Below are 15,110 nucleotides of genomic sequence, written 5' to 3' on the forward strand. Positions count from 1 at the left end.
TATTCTGACAGTGTGTCTAAATGAACACTGCAGTGTGTACGTAAATGTACACTGCAGTGTGTATGTGTTTGTATACAAAACCAATGTGTATTATGAAAGAGGATAGTTACAGAAAAAGCATCTAAAAATAGCATATCTTTAAAAAACCTGAACTCTGCTTATAAACAAAATGTGCTTGTGGTATCTGTGTCAGCAAGTGCCTTGCTCTGCCAGGGTCTGTGTGCATACATGTACTGTATTTTATTTATAAGATGTGGTATAGAGGATCATTAAGTGGAATGTAATTAAGGATACCAAAGTAATGTGTGCATCCTGGAATGTAATAGTGCATAAAATAGTATATTAATCTCTGCATTCATATCATACAGAGGTATGATATACCTGTATAGTATAGTTAATGCATTTTAAGTGTAATGGTAAGTGGGAAGATGGTGACACATTATGTGCAGAGGCTGTGTGTATATATTAATGGGGCTGGCCATTGTGTATACTGAGATTGTGCATTTAATTTGTGTTAATTTTGGTCCAGTACACATGCAAAATTTGTCAGTGGACGGGCAATATGCATTGATGCTCTTGACCATGACGAAGCTCCGCTTGAGTTGTTCAAGGGTGATAAGAATAAGATGCTAATATGTGTAGTTACGAAGGGAATGTAGTTTGAAATACAGTGTATACTGGTGCAGTGTGTATTGACAGGTGTATGTGATGATATAATGTGATTAATTTCATTGACAAACCAAGAATGATGGGTATTTTCATAAAACTAGTATGTAAAAGAAGTGTTTATACAGTTGTTCATTGTATATACAGTACTATAAATCATGTACGATACTATGTGAATTGTATGCCTTGAAGCTGTGCATATGGCAGCATGGTCTCTCACTCAGTCATCTTGGGACAAGGAAGAACTAACCTGTCCTAGAAGATAGTTGACCCCTTGTTTGTACAAACTCTCCCTGTTTTTGAAGGCACATTTTGAGCAACGTATTAGAGCACCCTGCATTGGTAAAATGTATTCAAGCAATAATGATTAAATTGTTAATGTCAGGGTAAAGAAAACACAAACACTATGAAACTAAACAGCCCCCATGCAGACTGATTTTTGTACATGCACTATTGAAGCATTACAAAGTTCCAAAAGTTGATTTCATTTACTAACAATCCTCTGTGCAATGACTGAACAGTTTCTTTTCTTAGTTACATTTACAACGCTTTTGGCACAAATGCCTTAAAAAAACAAATGCTATCCTGTTAGTAACCTTAGGTAAAAATATTAAAATGGAGTGACACTAAAGATATTATTTCAAAGCCAAACATGTATATTTTTTGTCACATTCTCGTTTCAAACTGAAGTGGTAAAGGCGAACTAGAAAAAGCAAAAGAGGTAATTTGCTGACATTACTTCTAAAAGGTAGTTATTCTCTCAAATATGAACAATTTGCAAACACTTAATACATAATAAACAAAATTCTTTGCTCAGTTAATGCCCTTTGCTTCTTTATCATTGGTCTTACTGTCCACATCCATGTGCCTTGGTTTTTTTCAGTGTCTGGTTATATTTGTCCTATAATTAATTTTTTAAAATTAGTTACAACTTGTAGTATTTCATTTGTATGTTGTTTATAGCTATTATTCTCAGTCAAGTGTTTAAGTCAACAAATTGTGCAATTTCTTTAAATGAAAAAGTACCCTATATGTCTGCATATTCTGCTGTTGGTAGTGAAGCAAATTGCCCTGTTTGAATAAAACAATTGTGTGGTTTATTTTAATAAAAATTATACTGTTTTTAAGTAAAAATATACATAAAATCGACTGCAATAGAATCCTCCCTCCCTCCCACTGTGATGGACAATAGTATATAAACGTTTACAGTTTTTGTTTTGTTACAAATGAGACAAAGAGTCTTCTAGTACACAGGGCTGTTGTCTATCACAGTGCCCACTCATGTACACATCCACTCTTAATATTCTCACAGGGTCAGTTTATAACTGCCAGTTAATCTAACCTGGACATTACTGGGGATGTGGGAGAAAAAAATGGAGCAACTAGAAGAAAACCCAAATAGTCAGCCTCTACACCGTCATAAACTGGGCCAAAGGATTTCTGCCAAGGATACTGGATCTATGATCCAGTAATGCTAACCACTCTACTACTAATTAGTAAAATCAAATTAGTTTAACTAGATGTGCGTGTTTATATAGGCATGTGTGTTTTCATGATTTTGTACATTATTGTGTTCATATTTACATGTAAATCTGTGTAAACAGTATATTTAGTGAGGAGCACTATACAATAATATATTAATAGAATTGAGTATATAGGTTTTAGTGGGAGAAGAACAATATACTTGCAACTGTGATTTTGGTTTTCTAGCATGTCAACAGTGTTTAAAGTGTTTTTGTGTATACTACATTACCATTTTTGCTCTATGTTTGTTATATGAGTTTCATAAAAAATATACAATATTCATTTATGTACTACTTCTTATACATTTCATGCAGATGAATATACTTTACAGAAAGTTCAGAACCAGAATCCATACATGCAGTAACAGTCTCAAAACCTCTTATTCCAATTTAGGATCAGATTGCCCCTTTTGTTTTAACCATCAACTTTCCATTTACTAGATTGCCATGCAGGTATAGAGTCCTAAAATGTCTTTGTGTTTTGTGGGTCAAACACAAACACCATGTTGTTTCATTCTAATGAACAGGGGCCTCATGTATAAACGGTGCGTACGCACAGAAATGTTGCGTACGAACCTTTCCACGCTCAAATCGCAATGTATAAAACCTAAACTTGGCGTAAAGCCACGCACATTTCCATGGTAACTCATACCTTGGCGTACGCAATTTCTCTGCTCGGTTTTGCAGACTGGCGGCACCCAGCGTCAAAGCAGTGCTACTGTTCCTGTGTGGTTACCCTTTCTTAGATCCACATCCACGGTGGCGGCTTTATCAAATACACTGAAATTAACCGCAAATCGTTCATAAATTTAATGCATCTGATTGTAATTAACCTGTAACAATATAATGGTCCACAGAATGGTCAAACTACTGTTCCTGTGTGCTCATCCTTTCATTCTTAGCTCCACATTCCTGACGTGGCTTTATAAATACAATGAAATTAACTGCATATCGTTTATTAGTGTAATGCATCTGATCGTAATTAACCTGTAGCAATATAATGGGCCAGGGAATAGCCATAGTATTCCAAATACCATAACTGCTTTAGCGTTGTTACGCTCACTGCATCTTGTTCTTCTTTTTGCTGCTCCCGTTAAGGGTTGCCACTGCGGATCATCTTTTTCCATATTACTCTCACTGCACCACTCGGAGTATTTATATCACTGTATCTGAGTGTGAATCACAGCAGCAGATGACCGTAAAGAGAATTATCCGTATACAGTTTCAAGCACACACTACCTCAACCACAGCAAAAAGCATCAAAGCCTTTCCTGTTACGGACCTCGCGTTTCAGAAACAGTTTCATCCCAAGAACTCTAAACGCACTCAATCAGTCCATCAAGTGCTCCTTGTAGAACTGTTTGTACTTATAAGTACAATTACCTTACTGTAAACTTACACTACAGTTATAATATTGCACAACCTGCGTTACTTTATAAAGTGCGTATGATGACAATATTATTTTTAAGATGAAATGCAGCAAAATATGTTGCTTGTATACAGATAAAACTTTAACTTCATTTAAATAATCTGTATTGTTAATAATTAAACATGTGAGGACACGGTGCCGCAGTGTATAGCTAGTTCAAGGATAGCTCCTGCCTTGCGCTGTATTCTTGCTGGTGCTGACACGACACTGGAAGGATAGACGAATAGAATAATTAAACATGTACTACAAAGATATTTCAATGTTCCTTAAAAGTTTTGAAGAATCAGTGTTCTAAGCTTACAAATGGCTTAACGTCTATTACAGAGCTGATTGTGTGGCGATTGGAGAAAGAAAAGTATGGACAGGAATTGGAGGTTAGTACGTTTGAAAGAGACAGTACTTCTGTAATAAATTATTTCATCGAAGGTCGCACATGGTGCAGCAAGCCTCTTGCGTGAGATATGAACAATCACTGCGCCACCGTGTTCCCATGTTTAATAACATGCTTTCATTCCTATCATCATGAAAATGATATCATGTATACATCTCAGTATTTTAATTATTCAGAGAGCTGTAATATCTCGAATGTAATGCATTCTGTGTCCTGTCGGAGAAAGAGAAAGAACGGAAGCACGTAGTGATTCACACACATAGAGCACATAGAAGATCAAACACAGAACAAAGCATTTAACATGCTACTTGAGAAACTAGTAAAATAAACGATTTTAAGATGAAGTTTATGATGTTCTACTTTAATGGCAAAATAAACTACGTGATTAAAGTGGAAATTTCGAGATTAAAGTTGACATTTCGTGCTTTTTTCCCCACTGTGTGCCTATGTTTTTTGTCTGTACCCTAATAAGCTTACATATGACACTCAGACGGTGGGCTACGACTTGCCTTTTCATGGCGACTTTGATATGTGATTTCTTTTTTATTTCGGGCACTGTGCGACTTTGTGAATTTGATCTTTCAAGTTTTTCCGACACTCTGTCACTCGATCAACTTTCTTTTGTTGATTATACCACTGTTTAAACCAACAAATAGTACGTTTTTCCTTTGCCTCCACTTGGTATTCGCTGAAATTCTTATATTTTCCCCTGTGCTTTTCCCATTGTCTTTTCACAGAAGGCTATTTATATTGATTTGCATATTCAAAGAGGCGTAATTCTGGGAGGAGTTGGGGCGGGACAGAAGACGCGTGCACGTGCGTTACTTTTCACGCTGATCGGGATTTATGTAGTGGAAGAACGTGAAAGTATGCGTGCGCACAGATTCCTGCATCTGGATTTTTCTGTGCGTATGCACAATCCCGCTTTTGTGCTTACGCCATGTTATAGTGTGAGTTCTACGCACGGTGTTATACATGAGGCCCCAGGTGAAGTAACTTTTTTAGGTTAATACTCAAAATGTTTTATCCTTTTTGTTCAAAATGAAATTCTGTCAACCTGTTCATGCTTGCTTCTTTCCCTGCACCCAATTTGCTAGGATAGGCTTTAGTTCCTCATGACTCTGTACTTGAATAAGCAATTTCAGAAAGTGGATAATAAAATACTGACATTTATTCATTGTGTTATGTTAATTTCTGAAAACATATAATCATATGATATGTGAACTATTTTAGAATAAATATGCTATTCAATTTCTGAACAAAGATATGTAATATGAACATGGAATTTTATTTTCCAAATTATAAGGACAACTGGAACTTTTTATGAACAAAATAGTGAATGATATATTTGGTGTTTAAAAGAACACTGAATATTGTAAAACTGGAATTTTGTCTGCAAATGAGGGCAATATGAAGGCCAGATGTAAATGTGCTGGTGGTGGAGGGAAAATGTTTCTAAAAAACACTATCACTACCAAAGGTGCATTCCTTGTTTTACTTGATTATTCTACTTCATTTAATTCAATTTGTTAATTAATTGATTCAAGGAAGTTTTATCTGAGTTGCAAATTAATCCAACTCAGGTAGAAGTGAAAATTGTAATCCATTCTACAACAGAGAGGTGAATTCCATCACATTTGCCCAAGGTGTGTATTCATCACAAAGTCATTATTTTCAAACAATAAAGTATTAACACTCCTGTGTATAAAATACAAATCTTTTCAAAATTTCTTAGAAAGTAAGCAATTCTGAATTGGATTACTAAAGGACTAAAACAAAAGGTTCATTACACAAGACTTCATTGGCATTTGCTTATGAAATTAGCTAGAATAAAAACTAGCAGCTATATTGTTACAAAGTGGATCAAAATTAAGAAACACCGGTGCAGAGGAAATCTATCTGTACTCAGCTCAAGTGGCAACAATATAAACACTGTACCATGCTAGTATATAGACTTGTATGTTTGTATTTTTGTGTAAAGCTTCACAGTTTTAGTCTCCTGGTTTTGAATTCCAGCATATTCTACCAAATGTCATTGGTAGACTGTCTTTTTTTCCTTCCACGCTATAAAGATGTGCATATTAAGTTTATTGGCCCCATATTCATATGTGAGTATGCCTTAAAATGGACATGGGTCCAGTCTGATGTTAAATACTGCTTTATGCCAAATCATCCCAGGATATACTCCAGCTCCTACAACCCTAAACTGGATTAAGTGGATTAAATAATAGATAAGTAGAAAGAAATGTGCTAGAGAGCCCAGTGGGTATATGCACAGGAGGAGTGTGCATACACAGGTTTTGTTTACAAGCTTGGTAAGTGTTATGACACAGTACATACATCAAAGTTATGTCAACAGCATGTTTGGTTTAACGGCTGGTAGGTACTGGACTATAAAGCATATGGCAATCTCCAGCAGTTCACTGTGGGATTCAGCAAGTTACTTAATCTGCTTGCGCTCCAACTGTTAAAAAAAAAAAAAAAGAAACAAGCTGAACAGGGTCTGTGCAGTTTATGGTAACAGAAATCATTCACAAGTATCCAAAAATGTAATGTATTAAACAAAGTCATTTGAAAACAAACACTTAATGTTGACCCTTAAGTTAACCATTGCAGACATTTTTGTGTAACTGACCTTCTATTTTTTAACTGTTCCCAAATGTTGAAAAAACTCAGCAATCTCCACTTATTCCAATTTATGGTCATTATGTGAAGGGGCAATTCTGCCTTCCCAGTTTCACACTGTAAAGTCTTCCTCACTCATTTGAAAGACCACTGATGAATATGGCACTGCCCCTTGGTTGTCAGGCCATACCAGGTTATTTCAGTAACAGTAACAGTCAAACCCCTTCTTTTTCCCTGTTATTGTGTTTGCACATGGCAGATTAACCATTCTTTCCTTCATTGCAAATTATAATATATAGAAATCACAGTGCATCATTATGCCGATGCCATTCTCATTTAATATGAAAAATTAGCAATGCAAAAGTCATCGGTGGTGTAATGGCCATTTTCTGGGTTTACCCAGGTTAGTGGGATACCCCTAATCCTTTTCCTTCCACTCTAAATGGCCATGTACAGACTTTAAGCCATTCTTTTTATCTGACACCATCTCCAAACACATTTTGCTGCCTCCAACTGGGCTTCATCTTCTTCACCCCCATCTTGTTGCACCTCTTTGCCCAGTAATCTTCTGCCTTTCACTCCATATACACATCTTAGTCTGTTTCTACTCAGCACAACACCTATCACCTCTACACCAAGTCTTTCTCTTGAATCCGCATTCATCATCCTCTCACTCTGTGACACTCCACACATCCAAATGATCATTTTCATCTCTGTTCTTCCCAGCTTTGCTTCATATTACACTTTAATTGGACATACTTCATTCCCAGAGTATACTGCCCCTTCCCACAGCTTTCATAAATTGTACATTTTGTAAAAGGCAAAGAAAGTAAGCATCAGGTCACCCCATTAAAAATTTCTGTTCAAATATCCTATTGATGATAAGATACAATGATAACAAGTGATTAAATAGAAAAAAATACATGTATGTGTAATTGTATCAATGTAGGCATCTGTAAATCACCTACATTTGCTGGATTGTGATGGAAATGCACAGGGTTTTGCAGTAAGATAACCGGATGCATGCCTTTGAATATACAAGAAACCTCCAAGGGATAAAGGAAGTAAATTTTAATACTAAACAAAACGATTATTTTAATTTCAAAACCCTTTCACTGGTTGTACTTTATTAGCAATTATAAAAGAGATAATAATATTCATAAAATTGATCTTTCATGATGCTGGTAGAAGAAACTATGCAAATAAATTAATATATTTATATAATATATATAATGTAAAGTGAATTGATTGCCTGACTAACTCACTCATTCATTAAAAAAGCACTATTTCTAGCTTAGTCAAAAAGCTGAAATTTGGCAGGATGTATATCTAGGGCAAGAAAAGACATTTCAATATACTGTATTAATATTTCTGGGACACTGCCCCCTCCACAATAGAAAAATAAATACTGATTTGACTGAAATTTGGAGATGTTACAGAAAAAAGAAAATGAGCCGACCCATGTTTTTTATTTGTCAATATTTATTAATATTATGCTAAAGTACATTAATGACATTTAATGGTTAATGATCTACATGGCTAATGATCTAATAATGGCACAACCAATAACAATACAATAACAGTATTTAAAGTAGAGGATGATTTGCATATTGAAAACTATATTTTTCCACCTAGATCATTGTTTTTCTGTTCTTATCTATGTTTCTATGTTTTTGTCTCCTGAGCCTATATTTTTTAATTACAATCATGTATTTCTTTTAGCACAATTCTTGAACTACAGTTTTTTGTGTACATAAATTTATTGTTTTGTACATCTTAACAAAAACTTATCAGCTCTGCGCATCTCTAAAATGTAATTACTAGTCTGTGCATGACCAAATTAACTTGGTGATTGTGATTGGTGATATGTGCCTTGATGTCACATCATGCATAGTGCACATGCCTTAATGTCTGTCAGTCATGTGCTGATAGCAAAAGAGGTCATTAAACATCGAATGCTACACTTGAAAACAACCAAAATCTGTCATCAAGGAAGGACAGTACCATAAACAATGTTGTGAGAAACTGAAAAAGTACAAACAGGAAAATTTAAAGTTAAAGTTGATTTGAGTGACGATGGGTCCTGTTTAATGTTCTGCCCCCATGCTTGAATTTGACATTTCCTGCTTATCAGAAATATGATAGTTTTTTGACTCTTAGATTTATTTGGCAGACATTTGCTGCTGTTGTATACCTTATTAAACATGTATATGTTTTTCTGTTTATCTGGTTACATGTTCTATGTTTTTTCCTCAAAGTTTGAGCGGCAACACTGAAGTGAACAGTATGAAGCAGAACTGTTAAATTCTGCTGGAACTGTCTTTGCAAAAATGGAGAGCCAGTGGTTATTTGTAGACATAAGAAGTTGGTGCCACAGTTGTGTGAGTGTGTAGCGGGACACTTCATGCATAGAATGAAGGTGGGATTTACAAAAGTGGGGCGTCCGTTAAAAGATTTTGCAGGATGGAATTTTGTGTGATTTGAAACAGAATACTGTGAAAGTCACTTCAATATACAGCAAGCCTGAATACTAGGGAGATGTGTTTGAGCTGTCTTCATATTACTAATGTTTCTGCCCGATTTTTTTTAATGGACGAGTACTGAATGTATGCAGAAGCTGTGTCCCCACGTAAAGCGTGCGTGTATCTGGATGAAACTCGGCGTCTGTAAAAAGCCATTCTGTACCACCTTTCGAAACAGCCGATCCGTTTTTACTTTCATTTTTACTCGCAAGCTTTTCCGGCGCCTATTGTATTTGCAGTTTCCAACTCAGCTTTTGCGGGCGGGTTTTTTGGGAAGCGAAAACGTTACAATGCACATGCTGTTATCAGCAAGTAAGCGGAAAAGGTTGGGTGTTACAAAAGTCTGAAAGCCACTTTCGGGATGGACATTGCATCCCACCCGTCCGTTCACACCCAATTTGTTAACGTCTTCCCGTATTATTTAAAAGGGCCATCTAGTAAGTGGAGTCAGGCGAATGCAAACGGTGTGACGCAACGAATCGAAGTCGTGTCCAGTCATTTTGGTGTTGTTGAGCAACTTACGAAGCTGTCCACTCCCCTCATGTTAATCTTTCTTTCCCCTCCTTTCTCCCTCTCTCTCTTTTTAATAAGGAATGACAACACCGAGAGATCCTTTCAGTTTTAGTGGGAGGAGATGAAGGTCACTTCTTTACCTGAACATTGGAGTAAATGTTGATCAAAAGCCAGGTGGTGCGCCCTCGGGGCAGAAGAGACGGAGGTCCGGGGATCAACATGTCACGATGGAGCTTCCTGCCTGTCAGCCTGCCTGCCTTCACCATTACAGGAATCTGGCTAGTGTGAGTACCCAACCATTCCTGGGGGTTCGTGGTATTGTAGATGCTAATAAATGCACTAGAAAGCATGCGTGCATACACCTGGCTAATAGTCTAGAGCTGTGTCACGTGGAGATGGAGAGCAAGAGAGCAGCGCAAAAGAGTTGATGCGTTGGTGGGGTGTGTGGGAATAGTGGCAGTGGTGACTTTATATGTAAACTATCATATCTAAAACTGCAAAGTTATTTAATTTTTAGATGAGCAAATACATGCGTTTCAAAGTTCATCGACTTATTAATATTGACGGTGGGGCCCAATGAGTGTGAACCAAGGAGTCACATTTCATAGCACTAGTCACATAACTCTGGGATTAGATGGGGTTGGTACACCAGCTAAAAAGCTCTGTGGGTTGGAGTTCACATCCAGGCCTGATTAATATTATATTTTTTGTGTTACATTACACGTGTAGTTGTTCTGGTTTCCACCAATTATCCTTAGTCATTCTTTATTTTTTATAGCACCTTTAACAACATGCACTCAAAAGAAGCATGCATCTCTGATTCCTTTAGTCAGCTAAAGTAGTGGAATGTATGTTGGGGTCAAAAAATTCCATCCATCCATTTTTTGGTCATATACAATGTTATGTTATGACAACATACAAACTCCAAATGATGACAGTAGGTAACCAAATGTCAGGCATGCACCATTGTGTGACAGTGTCTATCAGAGTGGCACAATGCATTTTTAATAATGTAAATGGGTTATTTCTTCATACATTAAATATAAATACCCTAATGTGGAAAATGTATGCACAAGATATGGGGTATGCTATTGTTTTAGCTAGTGTATATTGAGTTAAACAAACATTTGAAAAGGAACTATCTATAGAGGAGGGTTTTTGTTTTCAGTTTTACACTGAAAATTAACAGTGTTGTGGGCTCTAGTGAATAGGATAATTAAAAGTTTGTAGATATGCAGTGGGCACTGTTTTTTTTTACATAATATACATCTTAAAATATAGTGTAAATACAGTATATATATAATATATACATATATATAATGTATTTGGCAAATTAAAATAATTTAGTGTATTATTACAAAGATTTGAATTTGTTAAAACAGGCATGCTGTGAATGACTTTGGATGTATACATGAGAGTGTTATGTTATGAACTGGCATCCCATCCATTACTGAGTCCTGTTTTGCTTTCTTTGCTGCTAGGATAACCCACAAATCCAAGCAGAAGGAAATGGGTTAAAAATGAATATTGCATGGAGCAGAGAGGGCTAGCTTTGGAATGTATAATAGCTTGTGATGTGCTGGCACCCATGTTCACTGCCTTTTACTAGGTGCTGCCAGCAACGTTTCTAGCTCTCTGTAAGCATCAACTAGAAAAATCAAGTTCAGAATATAGATGGATAGATAGTACCACTATAGATAGTGCAGAGGATTATTTTAGGAAATTTTTCAGTTTTGCCACACTAATCTAGGATGGACTGAATTTTATATGTATGCTGGTTTTGACTGTTTTTTTAATATCAAAATTGTATGCATAACGTAATTGTATTAAAATTATACTGGCTACATCACATACAGCTCTTACTTTATATCTTACCTTCTTTTCTGAGTACCATACTTATACACACTATATCCATCCATCCATCCATTTTCCAACCCGCTGAATCCGACCACAGGGTCACGGGGGTCTGCTGGAGCCAATCCCAGCCAACACAGGGCACAAGGCAGGAACCAATCCTGGGCAGGGTGCCAACCCACCGCAGGACACACACAAACACACTCACACACCAAGCACACACTAGGGCCAATTTAGAACCGCCAATCCACCTAACCTGCATGTCTTTGGACTGTGGGAGGAAACCGGAGCGCCCGGAGGAAACCCACGCAGACACGGGGAGAACATGCAAACTCCACGCAGGGAGGACCCGGGAAGCGAACCCGGGTCCCCAGGTCTCCCAACTGCGAGGCAGCAGCGCTACCCACTGCGCCACCGTGCCGCCCTACACACTATATACATTTATAAATATTCTATAAATACAGAGCTGTAGCACAATTACAGCAGATGCAGTTTAAATGATTTGTTCAGTGTCACACAGTGAATCAAAAGATTAATCCTGAAACCATAGAGTTAAAAATTACTAGTTTACATAGTAAAGAAACAACACTCAATGTAATAACCAGTCTTCAAATCCTGCTCTGGTCTGTATGGCATTTGCTTATTTATTTCTTGTGTACATATGTGGTTTTTCTGTGGACTTTCTCTGGATGCTCCATTTCTCTACCACATGCCAAATATTTTAGATTTATGGGCCACTCTAAGATACCCCAATAGTATCTAAATTTCTTCAATATGAGTGATTGCTGTCTGTCAAGTGGTGGTGTCCCATCCTGGACTGATTTTTGCTAAACATATGATGCAGGTTCAGGCTCTGTGCCAGTATATACTGAAATAAACCCATCCATCCATCCATTCATCCATCCATCCAATTAGGCCTATTTATGTATTTACTTACTTACTTACTTACTTGCTTACTTACTTACTTACTTACTTACTTACTTACTTACTTACTTACTTACTTATTGTAGTATACTCACAACATAGCTTGCTTTTTATTTTGGCTTCACTGGCAGTTTTTTTTTTGTTTCTCTTTTGTGTTCAGCATTTTTCTTAGTCAAAATGATTTGTCTGTTTTTTTAGTTTTGTATAGTGGTCTTTTCAGTTTTATTTATTTAATAATGTCTTTATTTATCCTTTTTTTAGCCTTTTAGTGTTACTAGTTTTAGGAATGTCTCTGGATCAGAATGTCTCTGAAATTAACCATCTATCATTTATAGTTGCAGAATTTTTACTTCTGTGTTTTCTAAATATTTCCTCATCCCCTTCCCCAAATTAGAAGTATTTTGTTTTGGTATACGTTTGTGTGTTTTCAAAGGTGATCTCAAATTGTGCCATGCTATAATCACTGTTGCTTAAAGTATCAATAACTTCTGTTTTTATTACTCTGTCTTTATGTCTGAAAAGATGAGATATAGACAGGCATTACCACATGAGGGGCTTAAAACAAACTGGGTGAGAAAACAGTTATTTGCCATTAGCACCATTTCAGTTTCCTCTTTTGTATATCTGATTGGGGCTTCTCAAACAATGTTAGAACAATTAAAATCACCCAATGATCACAACTTCTGTTTCATCACACATACATCTGATATGATTAAATAGTATTCTTTTGCCTGAAATATCAAAATTTGGTTGCCTGTAGCAAAATCCAATGACCAAGTTTCCAGATTTCTTCCTTAACAGGTGTGATAATATATAAATGGATTAATGGATGAAACAACTGACTGGATATAAGTTCAAACACCAGACTAGAAACAAAAAAAAGATCCTTTACAAAAAAGGGAGAATGCTTGTTAAAATGAATTAGAGATATTCTTTTGCTTTAGAACTGGGAATTTAGCTTACCTTATATTTACAGAATACATTTGCTTTTCTTGCATTATCTGGAATTTAGCATGATCCATCTAGTCTCATCATTCTATGTTATTCTATGCCTTATTGTGACATCTGTAAAAGGTTTGTTGTTTTTTCAGTTGTTTTTGTTTGCCTAATTAGTGTATTTCATGAATCTGGGTGGCTACCTAGAAGATTAATAAGTGATTCAGTAATTGTACAGCATATTGATGTGAAACAAGCATTTTTATCAAATAACTGGAAATTCCGGGATGTTTGTGGAATGAAAGAATGAATATCTGTCTGGCAGTCTTACTAGAAATCGGACTGATGACTAATGCATGTGTTAGGAATAAACTTTGGGAATTTTTAGTTGTGTAGTATGGTGGATTTGAGTGTTGCTGACTTTTTAGTGTGATGAATTCCAGGTTGTTATCATGTGAATGGTAAATTTTGCCAATAGACGTGCTTATGTGTAACTTTGATTAGAAGGAACAAAATAAGATAAAATCAAACCCTAAATATGTTTCACAGTCAGAATTTGTTTTGCTTCCATCAGTTACTCCCACTAGGTATTATCATTGGCTTTTGTTTGATTTCATCATTGTGCTGCCTCTGATCAAAAATGGTCTTTGAAACATGTTGAGTGGAAGTTACAAATCCCACTTTTATCTCATTTGTCTGGCTTTTGTCTGGGACTGCCTTTGTTGTTGTCGTATGAGATGTCTGAAGTCTGACAAGATTTCTAGTCAGGAAGCCATGCAGCTTGTGTTTAGTGATCTGGGTATGGGTGGAGGGATGTACATTATAATTTGTTTTCAAATGCTAAGCTGAGTTGTCGTCTTTTTTTTTCGAAGCCATGTCTTGCTGGCTTGCCATCATTTTAAGACCCTTTACACAGCTGAACATCTTTGTCCTGTGGCTGGCTTGATTGTCAGGAAAAGAGTCCAGACAAGGAGATGTTCCTCGTTTTGCTCACTAAAGTGTTATTTTATCAGCTCTTCTCTTATATGGTGCTTTTCACAACCAATACATATGAATACTTAGAGAGACTGGCAAGTGAGCATTGCTTGTTTTGAAAGTAGTAACACAAGTGCTGCTGCCACAAGAGTAGCTGTGCTGTTTGGTTTTAGGGATCTGATAATACAAGTAGACAGTAGCCATATAAATGAAAATTCAAGAACAGGAGAACCTGCATCAGCACTTGTTGTATGCAATGTATTTTAGTCCAGATACCATTCCAAATTCCTTTAGCTAGAAACTGTATATGACTGAAACGCACATAATAAATTTACTTAGTTTCACACAGTTTCATTTGAACCTGTGGCCTTGTGATTTTCATTCTGACACTTCTGGCTCCAAGCCACATACCATAGGCATGGTCCCCTGTAATAGACAAGGCTTTGTGTTGAGTTTTCATTAATTGAAAGCTAGGGAGCTAGAATTTATTGAGTCTCAGAGCTACGTTCTAGTTTGTGTAAGGCTTAGGGATAACTACTGGAACTTTGGCCTTCTACCAGACATTAACTAACTGAAAAATGTACAAACATTAAACTTTTGCTGTCTATCCGTAAAGAATATAGGAAAATGTTTAACTTAAAAGGATACACAATTAAATTCTACATCTAAACACTGTTTGCTTCCTTTTTTGTTATTTTGCTGAAACAACACTTTTTTTAAGTCAAACTCTACGGAAGTAGATTTGTTTTGGA

The 15,110-nt window shown here is 36.3% G+C and overlaps 1 protein-coding gene across 3 annotated transcripts in view; it reads left to right on the plus strand.

The window, feature by feature from the left end:
- Positions 1–15,110, plus strand: part of LOC114646831 (transmembrane protein 150A-like) — a 102,308-nt gene that overhangs the window by 11,184 nt on the left and 76,014 nt on the right. For 2 of the 3 annotated variants that reach the window (XM_028795191.2, XM_028795192.2), the window contains exon 2: positions 9,748–9,953. The exons of the other annotated variant lie outside the window; for it this stretch is intronic. In XM_028795191.2, the coding sequence (XP_028651024.1) occupies positions 9,826–9,953 (128 nt within the window). In that variant the 5' untranslated portion in view covers positions 9,748–9,825. The remainder of the gene's footprint in view (positions 1–9,747; positions 9,954–15,110) is intronic. 3 annotated transcript variants of the gene reach the window in all.

The sequence above is a fragment of the Erpetoichthys calabaricus genome, chromosome 2 (genome assembly GCF_900747795.2).
Source record: "Erpetoichthys calabaricus chromosome 2, fErpCal1.3, whole genome shotgun sequence".
NCBI lineage: Eukaryota > Metazoa > Chordata > Cladistia > Polypteriformes > Polypteridae > Erpetoichthys > Erpetoichthys calabaricus.